At 40.9% G+C, this 26,056-nt stretch overlaps 1 protein-coding gene across 5 annotated transcripts in view; it reads left to right on the top strand.

Moving 5' to 3' along the window:
- Positions 1 to 14,906, top strand: part of LOC126921064 (amyloid beta A4 precursor protein-binding family B member 1-interacting protein) — a 145,051-nt gene extending 130,145 nt beyond the window's left edge. For all 5 annotated transcript variants that reach the window (XM_050732266.1, XM_050732264.1, XM_050732265.1 and 2 more), the window contains 7 exons: positions 4,883 to 5,053; positions 5,606 to 5,761; positions 5,887 to 6,120; positions 6,208 to 6,437; positions 6,701 to 7,363; positions 7,583 to 7,957; positions 8,115 to 14,906. In XM_050732266.1, the coding sequence (XP_050588223.1) occupies positions 4,883 to 5,053; positions 5,606 to 5,761; positions 5,887 to 6,120; positions 6,208 to 6,437; positions 6,701 to 7,363; positions 7,583 to 7,957; positions 8,115 to 9,494 (3,209 nt within the window). In that variant the 3' untranslated portion in view covers positions 9,495 to 14,906. The remainder of the gene's footprint in view (positions 1 to 4,882; positions 5,054 to 5,605; positions 5,762 to 5,886; positions 6,121 to 6,207; positions 6,438 to 6,700; positions 7,364 to 7,582; positions 7,958 to 8,114) is intronic.
- The last annotated feature ends 11,150 nt before the right edge of the window (positions 14,907 to 26,056 follow it).

Genomic DNA, 26,056 nt, shown 5'->3' with positions numbered 1-26,056 from the left:
ACGATCGTTTCATTCATTCCAACTTTTAATCGGAAGATCCTAATCACGATCAAAAAGGCATGTTGCTCCAGATATTGTAATCTATATTTCAAGCGTATCGATCTAATCGCTTTACAAACGTGTTATTAACGTGTTATTTAACTCGAGCGAAATAAGTAAATTTGTTCATTTGCAAAGGAAAGTAAGCGCAGTTCTCTACCATAAACGAAAACCAGTAAGAATCGTCTGTTATTCAGGTGCACAGAAAGTGTGCACAGCTGTAAAGTCAGCTCGGTGCGTTCACACGTTGAATGGATGACGCGTTTCGCCCCCGGACTCCCTAAAAATTTTATAGTTTCCTCGTCCCTGTACGAGCAGAGAGGCTATGAGAGATACGTGATACGTGTCGTATCGTCGAGGAGGATCGCGCGCGAACGTGGTTGGGCATTAACGCGACTCGAAAACTCCACCGACTCACGTGCATCACCTCTGTGTCGACCGTGGATCCTTCTGGGAATACAAATTGGACGTTTCTCGTGTTCCATCGGACGCCATGAAACGGTGGTAGACGCGTGACTAACGGTAATCCATGGCATATTCGCGAGTTACGAGGCTCGCTCGTTTTCCCGGGTTATTTCATCGTTTGTAAACGTGGAAAGTGCTATCGCGAACCGTGCACGCTCGTCACGGTTTCGTTTTCGTTCGAAACATGCCGTTGAATCGAGTTTGGTCGTGTTTCAGCCACCACTAGCCTTTGAATAGGTTAGCCTCTTTGTTATAGATTTTAGGTTTAACGTTTTATCGAACGTGAACGAATCGATGATTCTATACAATTCTGTAACAAAAGAAAAGAATTTGTCTATCGGTTGTTTTTAAATAATGTTTAATAATTGTTTGCAAGGTAAAATTGTAGTCATGAATAGTAAATACCGTCTGTTCCTTTTGCGCATAGTATTCATAAAGATCAATAATCATCGAAAGGAAAATTATGCACCCCCGTTTTGCTGATGGCTTCCACGCACGCAATTTGATATATCATCGACTAAGATTTCGTATATTTAGCTTCACGAGTCTAAACTTACCAGTAACCTGACGATCAATGTGGTCTAACGTTTCTAAAAATATTTGCTTAATTCTATCAATTTAATATTTTGTTACCGTACGCTCTGATCGAAAATTGAAGCAGATTTATTTTACACGTATATGGGTTATTTATTCGTTTAAAAGCGTCGTATTAAAATCATTGTACTCGACTGTATAACAAAATTTAATTGGTTCCATTGTAGAAATTTAAAACTTAATCCTCAAGGTTTATTAAACCTATTCGGAGAGATCGCAGTAGCGTTCCAATCTTTCATCATTTTTATTTGTAATATTTCTTTTTTCAATATCTTATTTGAATAATTTCAAACTATATTAATATTCAATACACATGCATCCTCGATGACCATGAAAAACGTAATAAAGCAGTGGGTAAAATTGCTAAGTTATACGTAATAGCTTCCTTGTGTAAATGGATATAAAAAAGAGTTTAACGACACTCATTTGTGGAAACATTAATGAGCATTCTTCGAGGAACGTTGCATTTTCGTATACACATATCTGTTCTCATATATTTTCTTAAGTAGCGTCGTAAAACGAAATAAGATTAAGCATGAACGAAGGAAATTGTATATTAACAGAGCAACGAATAACATGATAATTATCAAAGTTTCAAAATGTATCGTACGACTTACTCGGCTCGATTTTCCTTCGTACAAGTTCCATTTCTATCTAGAACACTACTGAAACGTCTACCTTAGGGACAATTGTGCTTTACTCGTTTTCAACGCTCGTTTAAACTAGCTCGAGGAGGATTACCAATGAAACGTTATCATAGATAACGTAAGAAGCTTTCTGCACGCCATTTTCCACCGAGTTTCCCCCAGCTCGCATAAAGTACCCTCCGTGGAACTTCCGTTCCCATTGTTATCGTTCGTTGGTCAGAACCTGCCGTGCAGAAGCATTGGTTCTTGGCTGATCGACGATGTTAAGTCTGCCAACAATTGGACCTCATTGTTAAGCAGATGAGTATTCGGAAACTGTGAATGGTTAGTTTTCGGCTAACAATCGGTGATTAGCGACCCATGGTCCGAAATACAGCCAGCGTCAAAGATTTAACCTCCCAAGGTAGTTTTCCCTATCATTAGGAGTTCTATCAAATGCACCGTGAAATGGGAAGGTTTTCGCGTCATTTGTTTCGTCGTATTTTATATTCGTATTGTTTAATTCAAACGTGTGAAACATTTGCGCGATACTGTAGAAAAGAAGACACGAAAGGAGGGATTAAATATTATTTTTGTAATTATATTTGTATAAAATAAAATGAAACGATATAGCTACTTGGGATAAGTAGAAAATTGTGTACAGTTTAAGATAATCGCAATTTTTCTATAATTCACTTCCGACGAGATAACAAAAATCGAAGAATAAAAAGTATATTGTTTTATAAAATGCATTGTACGTTTACGTGATGTAGAAGCGCATCGGGTTCTTTTCACTACCAAGAAGTTGAACGTCAGCACGTTAGAAATTCGATGCGAGCCACGAATGAGAATCCGATTGATAAAGTTAGTCCGAGTTTCTTGGGTTTCCTATTCGTGGTAGCCGACGCGCAGATTCGCGTTCATTCGCGTAGCTCGACAATCCCGAACAAGATACCGTCACATTCCATATCGACTCTGTCATTCGTACTGTCAACCTTTGATGGAGTTTCTGAATGCTGCTGATATGTATACTCTGTGTTCAGCAAATGGGTTTGCCTTTTGTTCGAAGAAAAAAAAGCAAACGACCTGAGTGATCTAGATACTGTCTGCAAAATAATATCTTTAGATCGTAGCTAATGACTTGATTGCATGTGTATAAAGTACACATGTATTAAAAACGTCTAAAAAGGAAATTAATATATATATCTTCATATAAAACTCCTTACTCGTTTAAAGAACTATTTAATGTTCGTTGCAATAGCATTGGGACATAAATTAATGGAAAAAATAAATTTCGCAATAACAGCAAGTAACAATGTCTATTGCCTGACTTATTTATTTTTCTGCTCCATTAGCTCGACACCGTACGATCCGAATTAGAAGCGATCTTGACACTAATTCGCAAGTAACTGATCACCTCGATAATCCGTGTTCGTCGGATCTTTTACGCCGATATACCTAGCTTGTTTAAGATACAACGCGTATCGCGTATTCGTTTCAGGTAAAACGCTGGAAAGGGTTTCCAGTATTTAGAGTGCCTGCACACGTGCCCTTAGTTGCACTCGTGATGCTCGCGGTGGAATGTCTGTCGTCTTCGGACGATTCGCAAGAATTTCATTCTCAGTTGCTATTCGCTAATTGCGAGTCGTATTATGAAAGGAGAACACTCGACGAATGTGATCTTTTTCCATGGCGAAATAATTGTGGCAAATTTTTAAATCGTTTCTTTTGAATTTTTTGTTCCACAATTACACGCTTTGTTATATATTAAATAGATAAAAGAGTGGATTTCAAATGGCAAATAAAAACGAAACGAGAAATTGAAAGTTATGTTTCAAAGAATCACCTTAGAAATGATAAACGATAAGGATTTTGTGGCTAGTTACGAATGTCGGTTGCATAATCCGTTTAAATAATTTCCATCGGGTAAAGAAATCGACTCTTGCCTTTACCGACTATGAGCTAATTTCGTTAATTATCTTAACGAAGTCGATATTATCACGCGCGGGTAACGATCCACGATAATTATTGCGCTATACGAACGAGGATATTCGAGTCTCGAGGACTGTACCTTCTACGTTTCGTATGCGATATTTCCTGGAGGATCATTACAGCAAAAATCGTTGAAAAATAAACGACGAAGGATGTACAAATGGCAACACGGAAACGACGTTCGCTAGCTCAGACGAACTTATTACCGCTCGAACGTATGACCGTCACGTCGTATCGTAGAAACGTAAAGAACACGATACTCCATATTCTTCTCTTTGTTTCTTAGTAGAGGTACTGTTCGGTGTAACGAAAGTTGAAATATATTAATCGACCGAAACGATTAAAAGTATCGATCCACGAAACGAGACGAGAAGGTAATTAGATTTCTAATAGATAGCGGAAGAAAATTTAACGTGAAAAATGGACGATTAACGAAATAAGTATAGGCTAGTCCGAAATTTGATTTTTCGTAAATTTGATCGTATCTCGGTATCGTAACATTTTATCTCAAAGAATAATCAATTTTATACTTACATACGCGAGGGAAATGTTAAAATACAACTTTCCCGAAACCACTAATTACAGCCTATAAAATACCAAAACACTCGCCTTAACGTTATTTTTCTCGATTGCCAGCAAATTGGTAAAAGAGAAAAAAAAAGGAAATCATTTACTGACGCGCACGAACGGCGTGAACAAATTCCAAAAACAGGCATCGACCGGTTTACAGGCAAACGATCTACGGATGCAATTAAAACCGTTCGTTTCTTCGTCAGCCAAGGACTTTCGCCTCTGTGTTGCACGAGGTCAGGTACACGAGTCTCGCGGGTCCGAGGCCTCGTTTCACATTCGAGGAACACGAGCGAACGTGCGGTTACCAGATGACCGTACAATCGTGCGGGTAATTAGCGCGGAACTGGTTTCATCGTCGGATCGCTCATAATTCGTGTCCCGACCATTAGCAGTTTCCCTGCGATCGTAATCGTTGAACACGATCCTTCTTTTAGCGTACCAACGTGGGATATTCACTTTTACTCTCTTTATCCTGCTATCTATCCTTTATTCTTCTTTGTCCTTTCTTTTTCTTTGCATCCGCTGCTCGGCTGCTTTGTTCTATATGGTTTTAAGTCGATCAATCGAGTTTATTTGTTGTTCCTTTGTCGCAGATTCTCAGGATGTCGATCTGGATGCTATCCTCGGAGAGCTGTGCGCCCTGGAGCGCCGCTGCGACGGCGACATCGCTTCTACGCCTGCACCCGATTCGCAGAGACAGGGCCGACCCAACAGCACCAGAATCACTGCTGGGGACAATACCGATATCGGGAAAAATGAAGGAGGTTTGTTTATTAAGAATTTAATTCCTCAGACGTGTTTTCTTCTTTTTCTGCCTTCTTTTAATGACTCGAGTGTAATTATTGAATTATCTCGCGAAGATTCGTTGCTGGAAATAATAGATAGATTGATAGAGTAGCCTTCTTTTCTGGCAAAAACGCAAAGTGGAATAGAAATTTCGATTTTTTACATACTATGAGTAGACTCGAGAGTGATTAGATTATCTGGTTAAATAATTTCATCGATAAGTAGTAGTATTATTGACGATATGGTATTTCAGAATTTTTATATGCTACGAGAAATATCCAAGATAAAATTGTTATCGTACAGCAATATCAACTTTCTAGGGATAAATGAAGACATTTAAATAGAATTATTGAATCAGTAAAATTTACTTTCTATAGCTAGAGCCATTCAAACATTCCTATCCGACGTTATCTAATTTGCAGAACACTCAAGTACGGCTAGGTGAAACAGTTACTCGAAACTTGTAATTGCAAAGCTGTTTGCAGTTGTACCTCATGCATTGTTTAACAGCTGTCAAATATTTGTTCCAGCTATGCGCACCGATAGTCCTGACAATGACAGCGCGTTCTCGGACACGGTGTCGATGCTGTCCAGCGAGAGTTCCGCGAGCAGCAGCGGTTCCGGGCACAAACCACCTCAGACCGCCATGCACACAGGTCCTCAGCAACAATCTCATCAACTCATGGGTGAGTTTCGATGCGTATTCCAATCTTTGAACCGCTAAAATCCAATGTTCTTCTCGGATAATAAATATTAAATAAATTATTTATGTATTAATACTGATGTATTATTTTTTCTTCTCCTTTTTAAGACGCTGCAAGCCGAGTCAAGGCAGAAAAAATCCGCTTGGCGTTGGAAAAGATGCGCGAAGCCAGCGTTCAAAAGCTCTTCATCAAAGCGTTCACCTTGGATGGCAGTGGTAAAAGTTTGCTCGTAGACGAAGGAATGAGCGTAGCGCACGTGTGCAGGCTTCTAGCTGACAAAAATCACGTGCCAATGGATCCAAAGTGGACGGTGGTCGAGCATTTGCCTGATCTTTTCATGGGTAAAGATATCTTCGTATTGTTCATTATTAAATGACGTAAAAAAAAGTCGCAGACGTTTATATTGTAATTATGGTTTCATTTTTCAGAGAGGGTATACGAAGATCACGAGTTGCTGGTAGAAAATCTTTTACTGTGGACCAGAGACTCGAAAAATAAGCTGCTTTTCGTCGAGAGGCCAGAGAAAACTCAATTGTTTCTTACTCCAGAGAAATTCCTTTTAGGTCCATCCGATAGGAGTAGCAGCGAATATGACGATCATTCGCGTAATATTCTATTAGAAGAATTCTTTTCCAGCAGCAATGTTGGCGTACCAGAGGTAATTAGTCGTTAATATTGTACTCTTGATTTATTACATGCTAGATTACACTATCTTATCGGATCACTGCTTTTTTTTCTTTTTTTCTTTTTTCAAAAATTATGAAAGAAAAAAGATAGTGTCTTAATAGGATGAAGTCGTTCATCACGACGAATGCCATAAAAAATTGACTGTATTTATTTATACGTCTCATCACCCTATATATAAAATATAAATAAAACCTTATATCGACTGTTAAATTTATTATTGTATTAATTATGCAGGTCGAAGGACCGTTATATCTGAAATCTGACAGCAAAAAGGGATGGAAAAGGTACCACTTTATTCTACGAGCATCCGGCCTTTATTATTGGCCAAAGGAAAAAGCCCGCACCGCTCGTGACCTGATTTGTCTGGCTACTTTCGACGTGAATCAAATTTACTACGGCATTGGTTGGAAGAAGAAATACAAAGCCCCAACAGACTTCTGTTTCGCTGTCAAACATCCCAGATTGCAGCAGCCAAAATCGACAAAGTACATCAAATTCCTCTGCGCTGAGGATAACGCGTCCTTGGAACGATGGATGGTTGGAATCAGGGTAGCCAAATATGGAAGACAGTTGATGGAAAATTACAGAACCCTGGTTGATGAACTTGCCCAGGAGGATCTCGACATGCTGGCCCACGCAAGATCCTGTTCCGTTAGCTCGATCGCTGTACCGGCACAGAATCAAACTCAGTACAACACGACCAACGATAACGCTCGTCAGTTCACGGAGAATTCAAGGCACAACGCGGAAGTAGCTAATACTAGACAGTATGACAGCCAGAGACAAAGTTACAATTCTGAACAACGACAAAGTTATAATAACGATGGTAGACTGAGCAGAGCCAGCAGCTCGAGTTCCAGTGGATGCCTTTCTGATGGAGCACCCAGTAGTTGCGAGGTAAATAGACAAATTTGTAATTTCATTTGTTTTCTTGAGAGACTAGATACTGTTAATAAATCCGAGATCGGTGATGTGGATGTTGGAAAATCGTGACTGTGCTCAATCTTGTCAAGATAGACCAGTCTCGATAGCATTTAGCATTGAACGACAGCATATTTCTTCCCCTATGTACTATTGAATGGCTACATTACAAGTATATTTTATTTTATATTGTAGGTAGCTTTCGAGTGTGGTGAGTTTCCAACAGGTACGATAAAAAGGAAGCCCTCGATGAATCCGAAATTGCCTCTAACATCGATCACGAGACAATTGAAGGAAGTAGGTGAAACAGTTCGCGATGAGCCGGATTCTTGTCCGAGTCCAACGAGCTCGGGTTCTGGAACATTGACCAGAAGGCATAGTCGAAGGAGGAGCGGCACTGATTCGGATGGATCTGGAACTTTGAAGAGACATCATCGATCTGGCAATGCGACTCCAGTTAGTCCTGTACCGCCTGGCACACCGGTTAGGGAACGAGCAAGTCCAATGGGATACAACAGATCAGAGAATCAGGAACCGAAGACACCAACGAGTCCGATACCATCGTGTATGGTGAGTATTAGATGTTTTCATACATCTCATTTTTAATTACCAAGTTGATGAAAGAAGATAATTTAAGATGCTTTGCTGAGTACAAAAGATTGAAATTCACAAATATACCGTTTAACATTTTTAGAACAATCGTTAACGAAAAATGTCACTTTTGCAGATGGATTCGATTACTTCGTTACCACCACCACCATCGCCTTCAAGAGTGGCGGAGGAAGGAGAATCCGACAATGAGCCACTTCCTCCACCTCCACCAGAAATGTTCCGATCGAACCTCTCCCTGGATTCTCTACCACCGCCTCCAGCACCTGGTGAACTGCCAATGTGCAACACTCCAGAGCTCACGGGTTCTTCGTTAAGTCTGGCATCTCTTCCGCCACCTCCAAGTCCTTTAGTCGGTGAAACAGGAACTATCCGACGCGCTAGGCCCAAGCAATCCACACCTACGAACTCAGTAACTCCAGAGAGCACGCCAACTCACACGTCATCTAGACCGTCGACCAATCAGCAGACGTATTCGAATCCAAGCAACTCGACGATACAGAATAACCAGAGCTATAGTTCAAATACACAAAACGCTCTTCACGCGAACAACGCGACAAATTCGGTACCCTCTCCGCATAGTTCCTATCCAGGGTCCAGCGCCAGCACACCAACGTACGTTCCAAGTTCGCCAAACTTTGCCTCGCCTCCCCCATTTGTTCCTCCGCCAGCTTATGGATCCCAGCAACAGCACGGCAACAGTTCAAGCCTGACGAGACAAAACTCAAAGGTAGAATCGATATATGGAACTCATCCGACGGTTCATCAACACAACACGGTTCAACCAATCAGGCCGAATCCGAACATGGACACTGTACGACGAAGTGCCATGAAGCAAGGTTCCGGACATTACGCGGCTCCTCCTTATCTAGCAGAGTTGAAAGCTGCCTCCAGTCCCCAGCCTCAGCGTAGAGTAACCATTCAGGAACCACCAACGTCGCCCAAATCGAAGACGGGTACTGGCAAGAAGATCACGTTCAATCTTCCGCCTCAGCAGGAACCGGGGAGTCCAGCTTTGCCACAGAGAAAACCGATGCCACCGAGAAGATCGGATAGCACGAGGCTCACATCTCCCAAGAAGCTTGCCGCATCTGATCAGGCACCTCCAGGTGATTTCTTAAAGGACCTTCAGAGAGTAATGAGGAAAAAGTGGCAGGTTGCACAGAAATGTAAACTGGATTCGACCACCACTCCTCACGAAGTTCTTGGTTTTCGCGATCCACCGCCTGCTGTGGCTGATTACAGAGAGACCAACGTGTCGAACTGGGTTCAGGAACACTATGGAGCTGATAATTTATATGAGAATGTCTACGCGACGGATCCACACGCTCCAGTGGAGTACGCATCCAGTCCAGCCCGGCAATCAACTGTCAGATTCGCAGATGAGAATCGCAGCATTAATATCGTGAACGCGATCGCCAGTAAAAGAAGGCCACCTCCGCCACCACCGAAAAGGGCAGAAACTACCCATCTGACCACCACCAGGGCGATGCACTGACAATAGCAGATACTTCAGCCCCATCCCGAAAGGCGATGGTTCTGCTGTTTGTGCAGCTGGTGGAAGGGCTAACAGAGGGCGAGAGTACGAGGTCCTAATAATCGAGTCTACACGTTGATCGTTCTCTATGTCTATCGTATGCCTTCGAACGAGGCGACGAAGAGAAAAGCGAAAGATCGACGATTATCCTTGAAGAGAAGTTCAGCTTTATGTTGTTCGTCGTACGTCGCCAGAGTTTTGCATGGAATCACACGGCTTGCCTGGAAAATCCTTTGGTGTCTACCCAGAAATTCAAACAGCTGCGGCCCGTTTTCTAGGATAATCGATGTACAATCGTAGGGTCTCGAGGACAAACAGTCCGATCGATACTGCCAATCGAAACTCATCACGACGAACCGAGTTGACGGGTCACAGGCTCGAGCTCGGCCGGTCGAATATAGGAGAATTTTCTTTAGCAACAAGTTTTTTGGTATACCGCGAATCGGAGCTGCGGATTAACTTATCAACGAGTATCGATGTCAAACATCAATCTCAGCGCCGATATGTCGACGGCCGATCAAGTTTAGGGCGTAAAAAAAAACAAATACTGCCGCATATATTGAGGATGTGATATAATAAGTCTTAAGCTGCTAACTTTCGTTGTCCCTTCGGGAGCTTGGGACGATTGTCGATTTCCGAGCGATTTCGATGTCGATTTTCATTTCGATACCGCCACCAACTTGCGATCTTTTCGGTTGGTGACGAACGGATTTAAAAATTAAAAAAAAAAGAAAATGAAAAAAAAAGAAAGAAAGATAAGAAAATAAACGCACGAGAATCGCGATCGCATTTCTCTGTGCAAATTAAATAATCCAGAGTTCACTAGGCTTAGCTAAGTATCTCTGATATTCGCTGATGCGCGTTAAATAAGATGAAAGGACGGTTGTTTTTTACGTTATTCCAAAGGACAACAATTGTATCGTGACGTGAATAAAATGAATATGAACGACGAATACAAACGAGATGGAAATTTTGTTACTTTGTAGAGGAGGAGATGTTCCTCGTACACATGAAATGAAAAAAAAAAAAAACGAAAACAAGAGGAAAAAGACACCGTTCACAGAACCACACGCAAGACGAACACGTACTGCGTTTTTTAAAAGCCTCGTACATAGGTGTGTATGTATTATAAATGAAACACGTATGAGCGTTTATATCAATATATCGACTTTTTGATGCTGTATGTTTAGATGGTATCGTACGATATTGAAATATCCTCTGCGACGTGTACGCGATAACGCATAATCTATTTCGATGGACCTCGATCGTGAATTCTACGCGCGACGCTATTTGCTCTTCGTCGCCGAGGCTATTACACACACAATACACATACACACAAGAATACATCCAATTTTTACGACCAACGCGATTGTTACGCTAACTCTTTAACGTATCGCGCGACCTACAACTCGAGATCTTGTTCATGAAATTTTCATCTCCTTTTTCCGTTTTCATTACGCTGCCTCAACTTCCTACTAAATTATCGATGACATCGGAACGTGACTCGCTAAACGAGACTTCGAAGCGATTGAACAATTTCGTTTTCGATCGATCGCAGCAAATACGTGGACTTTGAAATTTATTTGTACCGAGCTTATTACGTTAACGTAATTTTACCTTTTACTGACTGTACACTGTTAATCCGTATTTCAACAAGTGAAATAAGAAATAAAATAAGGATTCGATATTGTCAATCTTATATGATTTGGTGCACTATCGAACAACACTTCTTCTTTTATTTTTCTTTCTTTTTTTTTTTTTTTTTTTTAATCGACATATGAAAACAATTTCTCATGAATTATATTATAATTATATCGATTTGTACCAAATCAAGTATACTTACATACTTTTAAGAATCACTGTTTTTTTTAACATATTGTCCGTTAATTACGTATACATTACATGCATTAATATCGATTTAATTCACTCGAACGTTTCTAACACTTCATAGCTCGGTTCGCTATTCTCACAAGTCCACGATGTATCGACACGTTGAAAATTCACAAAGTCGATAGCGTCGAGTGATCAAGAACGATCTCGGAGAGCATCCATCGACTTTTCTACGCTACTTCACCCATATCTGTCTCAATCTTTCTAATCAATGAACTTGGAGCAATTCTACGCTCTACCGTACCGTTTTATACAACCATATCGATTAAGAGCAATACGAGAAGGGGCATTTTCTGCCATTAGAACTCGTGTGATCGCCAATGGAACTTGTAACAACGGCCATCTAACAACCAAACTGTCTAATTTTTCATATCGGAGCTATCTAGCAAGGAGGGCTGTTAGATTTTTTTCAATTTTTCCAACGAGAACACGATTTTGTGTTCTTATCGAATCATTCTAATTTCGACAAGAAAATTAAATAGAAAACGGAGTCTCGTCGAGTCGTGAACTTTTTACGACGTCATATACCGGAAGAAGCGACGAAGATACGATATTTTCTACTAGCCGATTTTGATATAAAGAGCTAGGTGTCAAAGGGAGACTTTTTTACGCGTATCCAGTGCCTCTCCTGGTGAGCATTTTTTCTAATTACCCAAACACCGACACACGAGACTCCTGCAACTGTTTCTTCAAAATAATTCATAAGGTATGAAAGGATAGGAGAGGGTTGATGTCGATTTAGAATGATCGTCTGCCGTGCCCGCGGTCCAATTAAAATGAACCAATAATAGTGATGGTAACGATATTGATAACAATATTCGTTTTTTGAGACTAATCGTATTATCGATCTTAACAATATTGACTGTCGTACGTGTCTGTCTTTTACGATAGACTCGCGTTTCTACGATTATCCTGTGACCGGCTTTTCCGCGTTCAGGATGGTCCGCTTGATCATTGACTAGTACCACGTGGAGCTCCTTTAACGCGGTTGCTCGAGATTGAAGAGGAAAAATATATGGATACGACTTAGAGAAGAACGTTAGGATGATAGATTTGAAGAAGAGAATTTTGATATCATTTAATACTACTTTATTTGCGATTGGAAATAGCGAAGAAGTGATTCCGGATGTAGCTTGTTTCGAATTAAAGGGAAAAGCTTTTCATTTTCAAGCTATCTTTTTGATCAAGCGTAAAGAATAAAAAGTAAATAAGCGTATAATTTTAAAAAGGATTATTTTATGTTTAAGATGAGGAGCTGAAAATTGTTCTTCTCTTGTTCTTATTAGTTTTTGATATCTTAGAAGTGGAAAGTATAATATAGTTTTGAGTAAATGTCGGAGTAATTTCTATTAATATCGAACATCCTGTAACTGACACGATTTAAGCGATGTTTTTACATATATTTGTATTATTTTGTAAGGTTCGATTTATTTATTTTAATTTTGTACATAATTGTGATTCTAAAGTTAGTACAAATATTTAATAAAAGTATGTAGAAATGAATAGGATGTTTTAAGTTCATATCTTAATTTAATATATAGAGATTTGTTTTTCTTTTAGCGATATCTTCCTTTTAAGGTTAACACTGATGTTAAATAAAGAACAGTGGTTAACGTTCGGGTTACCGAGGGAAACTTATACGTTTGTTTAATTCGTGTCTATGTCTAACGTCAATAAAATCATTCACACAAATTGCAACACGAGAGGACGTAGAAAAATATGTAAAACAAAATATAATAGAAAAATAATTCCATTATTACAGTAACTAGACATTGAAATATTTGTTCACCCTAATATAAGAAAAGAAAGAAAGGAGAGCATAGAAAAATACCTAAAGTATTTTCATAAAATATAACGCACGATTAACTGTACTATCGCGACAACTAATAAAGTAATAAAACATGTTCTAATACTAAGAGACAGAAAAGAAGAGAAACACTTTTTCATATGGAAGTTTTTTCACACATTTTACCAATATTAATTGCGTTTCTTGCTAGACGACACTTTACGAAGTTGCCTTTTCTTGAGCAACCCCGCAAAAAAAAAAACTCGCGCCACGTGGTTCCAGTTTCTCGGAAATTTTGTAAGAACGGCCGGCGCGAAGCGAACAACTCCTTTTTATACCCGTACAGTTTAAGGAAACATTAATCGTGCTAAACGACAAGAAAGAAAGAAATTCATAGAACGAGAGAAAGAGAGAGAAAGCATGTCGAAAAACAGCAGGTAGCTTTAGCGGTAGATTGCTTGATCGTTTCCGTAGCGCTGATGAACGCTGATTTGATTGAGTGCCGTACACTTTGGAGCGCCAGCAAGAACGATCACGACCAACGATATATGCACGATCGACGATTTATGTCATGTATCTATGTTCATTCTACGATTAAAATGGTCGCTGATCTTCGAAAAAAATAATTTCACGCAAAAAACAAAAAAGAAGAAAAGAAAAGAAAGAGATCATTCGGCGATGGAACACCGTGTCGATCGAGGCTCGCGTTTATTGATCGAGTGGTTCGACTGGAAAATTGAATTCCCTTGCTTTTTAGTAAGAGGGTCGAGTACAATTGGAGGAAATTTGTAAACGACGTAAGATCGTGTATTGTACGATCGTGAATGAGAGAGGAAGACGAAATGGATAAATGTTAACGATGATTGTAAAGGAATCGATGGCGCGTTCTTGAAGACGACAAGATGAAAGGGTGAGAGAGAGAGGGGGAGGGGGGAGAAAGATAACACGTTTATCGTTGTGTATCTCGTACCTAACTATACTTTCTTTTCTTCTTTCTCTGATACCGAGTATACCCTGTGTTGTACGTACGTTTTTTGTAAATATTGTAACGAACAGACGAGACAGAGCGCAGAAAGATGAGACAAAAATGAACGATCGTCGAAGGGGTTGTGAGAGACGCCCGCGACCGATTTTAATAATAATAAACGCACTATTTATGACGATGAGGAGAAGGTGATTTTTCGTTTTTGTCGCACACTACACGCGTACACGCACGTACGAATCGTATCGAAGGGGTGAAGCTGAACGAAATATAACGGGAGGGCGTGAAAAAAAGGAAGGGAAAAATATAGAACGGAAAAATCCAGTCTTGCGAACGGGGCTCCACTGCGTTTCGTTTGATTTATCTGGTTTGGACACACTGTTTTTGCAAATCATCGATTTACGTTTCTCTTACGCATACTTTTAGAAGTTAGACCCGTTTAATAGTTGTTTCTCGCTATTTTCTGTTTTTCTTTTTCTTTTCTTTCCGTTCTTTTTCTCTTTTAGACTATCGCGACGTTAAAAAAAGAAAACAAAGAAAAAAAAGCGACAATATCGATTAGTTTGAAGGGATCTATCTCGACGCCGATTGTTTTTTCGATATATTGACACCGAATGAAAATGACAAAAAAAAAAAAAAAAATGCAAGCAGCAGTTGAAATATTATAGGTATTATATTCATGTTTTTATGTAAATAAATTTTTGGTATATTTCAATGATCGTGGATTCGTTTCTTCCTTACCCCTTTATATAATCTAAATTGTCATTCACGACGTATGGCTTAAATTGGTCTATTTACATGCGTTAAATTTCACACGTTTTTTTTTTTTTGTTATTATTGTTATCTATAAATATCAATTTTGTAATCTATTTAATACTCTTCTTTATTAATAAATATATCATGGACAGTATCCTACTCAACGCAGATACGATTATCACTTTCTCAAAAGGATTGCAAGATTTTCTCGTAAACGAGGCAAAGGAAATTCCAAACGGCGAAAAGACGAAGCATGCGAATAAATCAAGTCCGATATATTCTTGTGTAAGTAGCGATTTTCATTCTCCATTTTCATCCTCGGAATATCTTCGGAAGAAGATCTCGGATCTTGGAGGCCGAAGACTTTCCATTCCAGCGAGCGCAAGTGATAAAACTGTGCTCGTTGCTGTTCATAAAGCGCTCCAATAAAAAAGCTTCGCTTTTTAATATTCCCGTGGTGCAGCAGAGGCCGTGTCGTGCAAGTACGCATAAACTGTTCGGCTATTGAATTTCCTTTGCATAAAGCCGGTGCTCGTATATGCTCGTATAACGTAATATCATCTCTGATATACGATAAAAAAATTAAACGTCCATTTTCGGTGTTTCGATGCTTCGTCGAGCGATTTTTCAATCTCGTCCCGTAAAACCAGTTTATCTTACAACGAAGTAAATTTTGTAAAAAAGAAAGGAAGATTCCATCACCCGTGTAATCGAACGTGTCTATTAGGTTTGTGAAGATTATTAGTAAAGGGAGAGAAAGAGAGAGAGAGAGAGAGAGAGAGAGAGAGATTTTCTTATTTTTTCTATTCTTCTATCCTTTCTAATATTTCTTATCGATGTTCGCAGAACTGCAATCGATTTATTTTATATCTTTGTGCACTTTATAGTTTATAGCCTACTACTAGAAACGCTCGAAGAAATCGACGAAGAAATAGGAAGCATTTAACCGACTAATATAGCATTAATACGTATGTACGTTGTATTATTAACAGCAAATATGACGCTTGATAATGTAATTGCGATAATTTCAAAATTATGACAATTGCAACGATACGGATAAGTAAGTAATTTTCTTTTCGGTGGTACTGCTTTCGTAACCATGGCCCATACATTACCTTCACCTATGTTGTTTCATAACTCGAGAAGATTGACGTAAATATATGAAATTGCCGGCTGGCTGGCCGCCGCCCGTGGGCGCGGAGCACAATTTTATAGGTTCCTTTTACGACTTATGGGAGTCGTGTGTTCTACTTTGCGTTTACGTTATACGCGACCCTCGAGCGTTTACGTCCTCCTCCGTCAGGAATCCTGCTCTTTTTCTTCTTCTCCTTCTTTTCTTCTTCTCTATCAGAAGCCATCCGAAAATTCCTATCTCGCTTCCCTTTCGAATTCTTCGAGGGTATACTACTCCCCTTTAGATCTTTCTCTTACACGCACGAGAATATGAAACCGTCGCTGCCACAAAACTTTTACGCGTAACGCGTCCCGTTTCACGACTCAAATTGATGCACGTGCTTCGCCGCGAAATTCCGCTCCTCGGGGCTTCGAATGTTATCAAACTTTCGTTTTCAGGTTTTCCCTTTTCTTTAATTTATTAGTTTCCCTTCTGCGGACATAGGTTTGATCGAATTGCTCGCAACACCCGAGAAATTTGTAAACGTAAAATTTGAAACTACGATGCTTCGGTTACAGACAGCCATCGTGACCTGCGTAAAGGATCCTGATCAGAAATGATTAGATTTGAATAGACTGGAGTAGCTCTCGAGATACGTTGTATCCGTTAATTGGCTACTGTCAATTATAATTTCCTTTTCCGAAGTCACTACGCTTCGTCCGCTTATCCTTTCAACTGTCTTTTCTCCGTTAGCGTATTTAACGAAGCTGCGAGCGTGTCTAGACAGTGAGATTCGACGAGAATTCGAAAGAAGGTTCGAACACTCGAAGCACCTCGAGCGATATGGCACGAGATTTCGCAAAAACGTCGCTGTAGATTGAGTTCCACCTTAGGTAGTTCTTTTTTCATGGCTCGCCTCGTTTTTCTAATTCGCTAACGATTTCGCGGCCGTGGGCATCACGGGACGCTCGATTACGAGTTTAAGGTAGCCGACACTGGAACAGCGTCGGCGGCGGCGAGCTCGACTCCTCGTAAAATTATCCGTAATAAAATCGTGATTTACGCGCGTGTTCCTGGAAAGCAGACCGCTCGAAACGTTCCACTATCCTCTACTCCACAGTTCCCCACTTGTGTCTGTTTTATCTGTCCGTTCGTTCCATGGTTCGGGATGGTTGTACGAGGTCGACGCAACTCCACGAGAATCACCGCGTTCCTCTCCGTTCTCTTAAAACACTTTGACCTTTCCGTGCTTCGCGTTATTTTCCAGCATGCCGAAAGGTTCCACCGACAGAGATTCGAAACAGAGTTTCTGCATCTTCTGCTTCGCCACAAATCTTCGCTAAAGAGATCTATCGCCTCGTCTTTTACATTTTTAACGCATTTTTATCGTTTCTCTTATTTTTATCGTTTCAACGGACCACTGGTAAACGAAAGTTTTAGAAGAAACGTTCACGAAGAAAATCTTCCTTCAATTCATTTCTCATTCACGGCCAAAATTAGTCGGCCATAAAATTTCTAATAATCCTCCAATTCCCACCCGATCTACCCAGGTAATTTCCAGCAATTCAGCCTGAAACGGTGTCCCATTAAAGCTGGCCACAAGTATCGTGGAAATCTTGAATCTGCCGCGGGACAGAGTATAAAAAAGCCAGCGCAACCACTTCTTCGTTTCCAACCATTTTATTGACTTCACAGACGAGTTTGTCTATCCGACGGCCAGTCAATTAAGTTTGATCGTCGAAAGTTCCGTGGACCGGGGATCGGCATAAGCTCGCGCGTACGCAAACCCCGATATTCCTGGCGGGCCAATCGGACGTTACGCGCTCGTGGGGTCGGCATCGGTTTTACGATCGCTCAATGCCAGACGTTCCATCGAAATTAAGATTCAGAGGCAGAAACTTCGTAAGTACTAAAGGGATGTTCGAGACGGGTTATTTTATGCGTTTGCGCGGCCCGCGTTTTATGCGGACCTCGCGAATAATCGTCGAACGACACGTTTCTCTTCCGTAGACGGAAAATCTTCCGTGGAATTTTTTCATTTTATGGAATCGTTGAAATTTCCCAGCCTGTCTGTGAAGTTTCTTCGTATTTTGGTATTTGTCGCTTTGGAAATGAAATTACGAGTAAGACGAATTGGAAATCTTAAAATTCAAACTGCCATGATTTCTCCGCGAGTTCAACGAGGAACAAGGAGAAAAGAGCCGAGCAGAAGCTTCGTTTTCATGGCCGTGAGACTACCAACGGTTCACTGTACGCACACTGACCGACATTCCTGCGATGCTTGGGAATGTGGACGCTCCACAACCGTGTCGCAAGATTAAAAATCGCTCGTGTGAATCATCCGCGAACCAGGCGCCATGCCTTCGGGGTGAATATTGGCGAACGATGAGTCAAGGTTAGGTGGATGATTCAAGAGGAAGTTGATGGAACAAGGAACATTCTAAGACCGAAGCACGAATATTACGTTTGAAAACTGGAATTCTACAAACGCATGTAACATAAGGAGAGACGAGGACGTCGATCTAGTGTTGAGAACCGAGGATATTCATTGCGGCTAGTTCGTTTCACCGTTTGCGGTAACGTAAATTCGAGTGTCACGTAGAAGCAAAACCCTTTGCGCATGATAACGCGCTTGTATAATAACGTAAGTGTTTAGTTTCCACGTACACGAGAATTTCACGCAGTGGTCGAAAATATAATTTATCGCGTAACAAGCTCACACGAATTAAATCTTTAAAATATAGCAACAATTCCTATGCTAAACTAGTAGAAATATTATAGCCAGCTGAAAATAAACAACGAACAGATTTCGTAGATTATGTGTTTCGGTATATAGCGAAAGATAGGTATGAATAATTCCTCGATGAGAATTACAGCGTATTGGTACAGCTGAAACGATCAAACGTTTTTAATATGACGAAAGTACAGCCTCATATAGCATAATTTACCTCAGTTAAGAATCACAGTTTGCTATACAATCGAATGAATTTCACTTATTGGATTTCTGAGTAATTGAAAGGTAATCGAACGTTACGGACCGGTTCCCACGGAGTTTCGGCATCTTTGCTTTGTTGTTCGACAACTCGAAATTATGCTAATTTAATTTATGCCAGTGGCTCACGCGTCTGACGTATGTATACGTTTGCCTTCTCAGTATGTGACCAATAATTTTCGTTCGTCTCTTTCTCGTTAAACAGCCAGAATATTTCCGCTCTTCGTCGCGTTCGATCGGCGTCTTCCATCGTACCTTTTCAGCGCTTTCTCTCCCAGATCTTCGATCGTCTGCCACTGGAAACATTGTATTAATTGGGCGATCGAGCATCTCTAATTTATGAGAGTTCGTAGCACGTGCGCCCACCCAGGCTTAAGAATATTTTTCAAGTAGGACGGCTAGCCGGCAACACGATCTCCGTTGCCGCGTTGTTTCGACGATAAAATCGTCGCGGTATTCTTACTTGTCGAAAACCCAACTCCGGCCCAATTTCCTACGCTTTATGTTAATAGGATTTCTACATCGAGTTATACTTTGCCCTGTTCCTCTTCGCCTTTTCTACGCGTTTTTCTTTTCTTTTTCTTCCCGGCAGAATTGTGACTTTATTTTGCGGGCAATGACGATGGTTGCCAGATATCTTCTATCGAAGTTTCAACAAGTTTATTCGAGAAACGGCATAGTCGGACGTTGCGTAATCATCGTCGAATGCGTGTAGATTTAACGAGAGACTCGTAGCCACCACGATCGGAAAGATGGAAATCATCGTAACTGGATTCATCCACTTTCTGGATGAAAATAAGCGAGAGACTGAATATCTTTGAATCGTATTTTATATTTACCTCTCGATCCACGAAACGCTCGACCGAGATGCAAATTCTCTACATAAACCAGAAGATATTCGCCGAACGCTCATCGCTGACAAAAGACCGATGGTTTTGATCGATGAACCAAAAGGAAACGCCAACGTTAATCCCGAAAAGAGAAGGCAACGGTGTTCACCGAGAAGCACGGAAGTAGCCGGTGTGGCTTCACTCGAGCGAAACGCCTCTTAAAGAGGATGTATGGGATTAAGATAATAGTCCCGAGAGGGAAGGAACTCGGAAGGTGAAGGAGGCGAAGGCAAAAACGAGCGATATGATGTGGGTCAAAGTCTTTGGGACTGGGTCGCCGGCGTTCGGCTCCTTCCTCGAGAACAGGCCGTCCCTCGCGAGCTTCTTCGGGATCGTCGCTGTGAGACGAGAGGTGGAGAAGGTCGGGGTTGATTTCAATTCCCGTAACGTCAACCTCCCGATACATCTACGTGTACAGAAGAAGATGTACCTTACCCTTCGTACCTATTAGAACGCTTAAATACAAAGAAATAGAATAAATCTATTAAATCGTTAAGAAATTTCTTACGAGTTTGAAATATTAACTGGTTTAGAAATTCTTGAAAATTTCAGCAAAAAGTTATCCAAGTTACTTTACATAAAATCTGTATAAAAGTGTAAAGGTTATTAGAATGTGCTGGTGCTGATATGAAAAGTTATAAAGATACACGTAAGTAATTTTATCGAATAAAAAAATTTGGAATTTTAATAGTGCACGTAAAAAGAAAATAAAGAAGGAAATACGCGCGTGAGGAAATCATTGGTATTATTTTTTTTTATCAAATTTTCTCATATCTCAAGATATTTATCTCAATACACATTAAGAATCCACACCGTAATAAAATGTCCCACCCTAATCGTTTAATTCCAGCATGAATTGTTCCAACGGACACGGAGTCGGCCTAAATCGTTCCAAAATCATAAAAATCACTTCAAGCTGGACCCGTTGGCCTGCAGGAAGGAAATGAAATCCCGTGGCTGTGTGACAGATTCATTACAGGTTGATATCACGAACCAGAGAAGAAAGAGAGACGAAGAAGAACCGAGAGGTTTTGGGCGATGACCGATGATGCGTGGGGTAGGTTCTCGTCTCTTCTTCATTTTTCACCCTCACGTGCTACTAACCATCTCTCCTATACATCCCGCCGGCGCACCCTTAATAATATAACGCCATAAGAACGATAAAGTTACCGCCCCACGGTGAGTGTTATTTTATCGCAATACTTGGATCTTAATCTTTCTGTGTATCTTCAAGCCCAAGAAAGATATTAGCATCGTAAGACGTGTTAAAGGGGGCTTGAAATTTTGTTAGAAGCTTTCCAACGACGCTAGTAATTTTTAAATAGTCGAGTATACGTTTTTTAATTGTTAAAATTGTGAATTTCGTAGGAGGATAGATCGGAATTCGAAACTTAGTCGATGAAAAACGTGTGAGGTAAAACACTGCGTTATCGATTTATATTACTTTTCCGCGTTAAATACGCATAAACTAAATAATCATAAAACACTCCTTATTCGCTGAAACTTTATTATATTGTAGCAATAAAATTTCAAATCCTCGGACTATAAATCTGACAATCTTCGCATCTTTTCGAAACGAGTTATCCCCTTCCGCCATCTCTACCAATAACATCATCTAACGAAACGGAGGCTGCCAAGCGAATTCTCCCCAATAACAATCGAGCAAATCGTTATTGCCGCGATCAGGCCGAGCAACGAATATAACAAAAATCGTAACAACGGTCGTAAAAGCGACGGTAGGACGGTCGCCTCATTAGCCCATCCCCTCGTGAGATCAGAATAGATAGGAACAACGCGAATTTACATACTGACGAAAGTTGCCCAGCCGGTTTCCAATTATCAGCGTGGAAAATGGAAATGGCATAGCAGCCACGTTCCCGTAGCCACGAAATTTCACTTTCCACCCTCCCACGTCCACCGGCCACCACCATCAGCACCACGTAGCTACCAGGCCACACCGTGCTCTGTTCTATCCTATCTTCCAACGCTATAAATTAATACTAATCTCGGAGCCCGTTGTGCAGGCCTCCTCCTGCCCCTTCCATGAACTAGGATGCGTGGGGCTGGGTTTTGGTGGACGGGGGCGTTTGGATTTATTGGGATTCGAGTAACTCCGTACGACGTTATCGTGCCGCCGTTCTCCTCCATGCCGTGCTTCGCCACTGACCTCTTCAAGTTCCACTGAAACACACTCCGGTCAGATACCGGTTAGAGTTCTCCATACACACAGAAACTGTTTTCAGATTATGGCGAAAATCGTGGTGGCATCGTGTCCACTCGAATGAAACTATCGTTGGTAGAAGCGCTTGTTGAGTTGATAAACGGCCGCCGTTTTAGTTTAAAAGTGTTTCGCGTTACTCGATGTTTCGCTTAAACGCCACGTTTTCATAGCTTTTTACAGTCGCTTAAGATAGTCGATGAAGGAGATATGGAAGGTTAAAGGGGTATTGATTTAGGACAGAGTTGCGACGGCGATGACAGAATCTATATTATTCATTGATTTTCTTACGTATTACGGCTATATTTCAGAGTTTAACAGATTCTCTGTTTGACCTACATAGACAACTATAGAGTATTCTTCGTACACTTTAGGAATGTTTTTAAATCTTGTAGATAATACGCGTAATAATTCGTTAATCTATAACGTTATGTGATAGAAGTTACATAGTTCGTGTATTCGTTCGTACTAGAAAATTGAACAAACGAATAATCAATCCTTCGTTTAAGTAGCATAGGTGTAAATATATGAATTTCTTCTCAAGTTCGTTCCTTTTAATTTTCTTCGTAAAAATATGAGTTTGCGTAAAAGTCCACATTCCACGCACAAGGTATTCGTCAGAGGTGCCTATAAGTGTCCAAACATTTTGATGAGTCACTGTACGAGTATCGTGTTGATAGCAGAACGTGGATAGTTGGTCGAAAAGTCGTCAGAAATAGAACAGCAAGGAAAGAGACACGATAAAGTGGGCGAAAGCGGGTTGCAGACGGCAACACTTTCGTCCGCCCGTTTATATTCACGTTTTACGAGCACCACTTCAGACCACTTGCAAGCACTTGACACCTAGTCTGGCTTCTGAAACTGATCCGCCACTAATAAACCTTGGCCTTGATACGCTCGAAACGCGTCTCCTTTTCGAGTGGCGGCTTCCGGATTCAACGGGCCGCGAGCAATCGGCCGGCGTGCCGCGATTTTTCTTTGTTCTTTCTTCACCAGGGCGTGGCTGCCTTCGATTTTCACCCCTTTCCACCCATCCGCCAAGGAAACTCGCCATTTATTCATTAAAGGCACGAACGGCCATGAGAATCGACGAAGAACCTCGATTTTCAATTCTCCGCTCGTGATGACCCGTTTTCCATCCCTTCTACATCTTCCTTTCCTCTTCCTCTCCATCCCTCTCGCTGTTCCTTAAATTAAATTCCTTTACCATCTTGAGAAATGACGAATTTTATTGTAAATTTCAATGGAACTAGATTTTGACTGTGGTTGGACGTTATTGTACGATAAAACTGATATACATATTAAGGTGGAAAAGCTCTATCGAAGTTGATTCGGATAATTTTTATATGCATAGTTAGTAACGTATATTTACAATTATTTGAGATTTATTCGTGTTAAAGTATGCGACGTACGAAATTGTTTATCTGATCATGTTGACAAATTTCAGATTATTTTCAATTCTTCGGAATGTAATAATCATAATTTCTTTACTTTTTAAAAATCAATTACTAATTTATCCAACTATTACGAGTCTTTTAATAATATAGAATTCTTTTTGTTTTAGTCCCCTATATCGTGCTCATCATATGTATCTTATATTGTGAAAAGTTATTCCGCACAAAGCTCTACAAATGTGCATAACAATGCATTATGATGTAGTACAAGGATATGCCTGTTGTTCGTGGAAATCTACTACACCATATTTCAAATCCCATTTTTCATTCCGTTTACACGTATTCCTTTTATTCCTCTCTTCTATTGTTTCAGCACTTTTACCTATCCTCAACGTATGTAAAACATATCACATATTTCTCCTCGCAACTCGAAGGTCTACCTTCGATAAATATAGCTAAGTATAACCGACTCGAAGTTCCGAAAACGACTGTTACTTCTATTTCATTAAAAATTCAAAAAACGCGAAGCCTGCAACCCCACGTCATAAAAAATTCCCAACAACTTACCTACTAATTCTATTTCATATGCCAAGTATACGAAACCTACGTCTCTCCGACAGACGAAATTCCAGAAACCTGCGTGCCCAAAATCTTATCCGTACGCCGGTGTCCAAAAACTGAGAACCACTGCAGCGTGTCTAATGTAAGAGGAAGAGATCGGAGTTGGAGGAGGTGAGAGTGAACGTGCGTAGCTGAAGGGGCAGCTCGGCAAGCCGGACTTCGAGGTCCTCCTTCGAGCCTCCGGCCCCCGTCGCCATCCTCCTCCACCTCTGTCCTTCACCCTTCTCCGGCCTGTTCAGACTTCACCCCGCGCTTCCATCCCTTTTTCTCTCAGCGACGACCCCCAGGAACGGAGCAGGGCTGGCTTCACGACGAGCTCGGAGATGGTGGAGGCGAAGGAGGCGGCTGGAGGTGGCCGAGGAGGGTGGAAATGCTGGAGGAGGGTGGGTTAGGTCTGAGCCTAGATCAATACTCGCATCTCTGCCGGCTGGACCAGGCCGGACATTGCGTTCCGAAGCTCACCTTCTAGCCGATATCAACCCTCCTACGGCATCCCTTTCCCTCGTGTTGCCACCCTCGCTCTCTCCTCTGCTCCACCTCTTTTCTCCTCCTTTCAACCCCTCTTTCACGACCTCTTGGCCGGCCAACTCTGCCAGCTCTAGCATCGCCACCCTTCCTCCTCACCCTTTTCCACCACCTCCTCCACTTTCTTCCCCCCGTTCCATTTGCATCCGCTTGTCTGGAGGCAAAGGTTTTTTGGTGGAAGGATTTTTTTTCACCCTCCGTCGACGTGCCGGACGTGTCTCCGTTGCTGTTTATTCTTCGGGGGTAGTAGCGTTGGTCGATGGGTGTCGAGCCGCCGTTTTCTTTTCTGATGTTTTGATCATGCATGTCTGTTCGTAGTTTGGCCAAATCATCAGATTGATTTTGGTACGTGTTATAGTTGGTGATCAAGGGCGGAGATGGGCTGTAATACGAATATCCATAGTTTGGCCTTAACGTCTAACGTCGTTGAACTGACAGAACAGTATACGATATGCAAAATAATAATACCGAAAATAAGATACAATGACAATAAAGATTAAGGAATCGTCTTAGCTTGCCAAAATATTAAAAGATATGAGAAAGCTGTAAGGCTAAATTAATTAAAAATTCTTTTAATTTAAGAACCATATCTTTTGAAACAAAACAATGAAAATTTGAAATTATCTGAATCCGATTGAATGAGAAGGGCTCGCTAGTCATTCTGTCTGTTTCGTAACATCTTTATACCATCTCACGACAGACGAACAAAAGGAAATAAAGAATTCACGAAGGAATCTCTTTAACCTGATCCACAATGAGGATGTAAAGAGTTCATCGTTCATTCTATGCGTAGAAAGGCGCGAAGAAGGAGGAAAGAAGAAAGCCGTGTATTCCGGTCGGTTGGCCGCAACAAACCCACGAGAATAACGATTATGACTTCCGTGCAGCAAACACCGTGTAAACGGGACGGCGAACAATTCAATCCTACTCCGACCACCTTTTCCACCCACCCTCTTATGCTTAACCACCCCTTTGGTCGATGTGGCACGCGTGTGGAAATGCCTGCGTGCACGCACGACAATAAAAGTATCGCGGGATCCATTACCTTAATTGGAAGGTGGCTAAGGGATGGTTTTATGGTATTTCCTTCTCCAGGCAATTTCGTATTCCAATGCATCTTTCCTCCGTCTTGCGATAGACAGATTTGAATTTTCCTAAATTCATGGAATTTTACATGGATATGAATAAATCGATAATATATTCAAACAGAGTTGAGTAGAAATACTAAAGTATCAAATAATAATAAAATAGAATCAGCAAGTGTTTCGGTATAAATACAATCGGAACAATGATATCAAATCTTTGAACGGTAAGCTGAAAAAAGAATGTAATTCTACCGTTTAAAATTGATGAGA

Source organism: Bombus affinis, chromosome 10 (genome assembly GCF_024516045.1).
Source record: "Bombus affinis isolate iyBomAffi1 chromosome 10, iyBomAffi1.2, whole genome shotgun sequence".
Lineage (NCBI taxonomy): Eukaryota > Metazoa > Arthropoda > Insecta > Hymenoptera > Apidae > Bombus > Bombus affinis.
The sequence above is the reverse complement of the archived record's forward strand: the minus strand, read 5'-3'. Positions and strand labels throughout refer to the sequence as shown.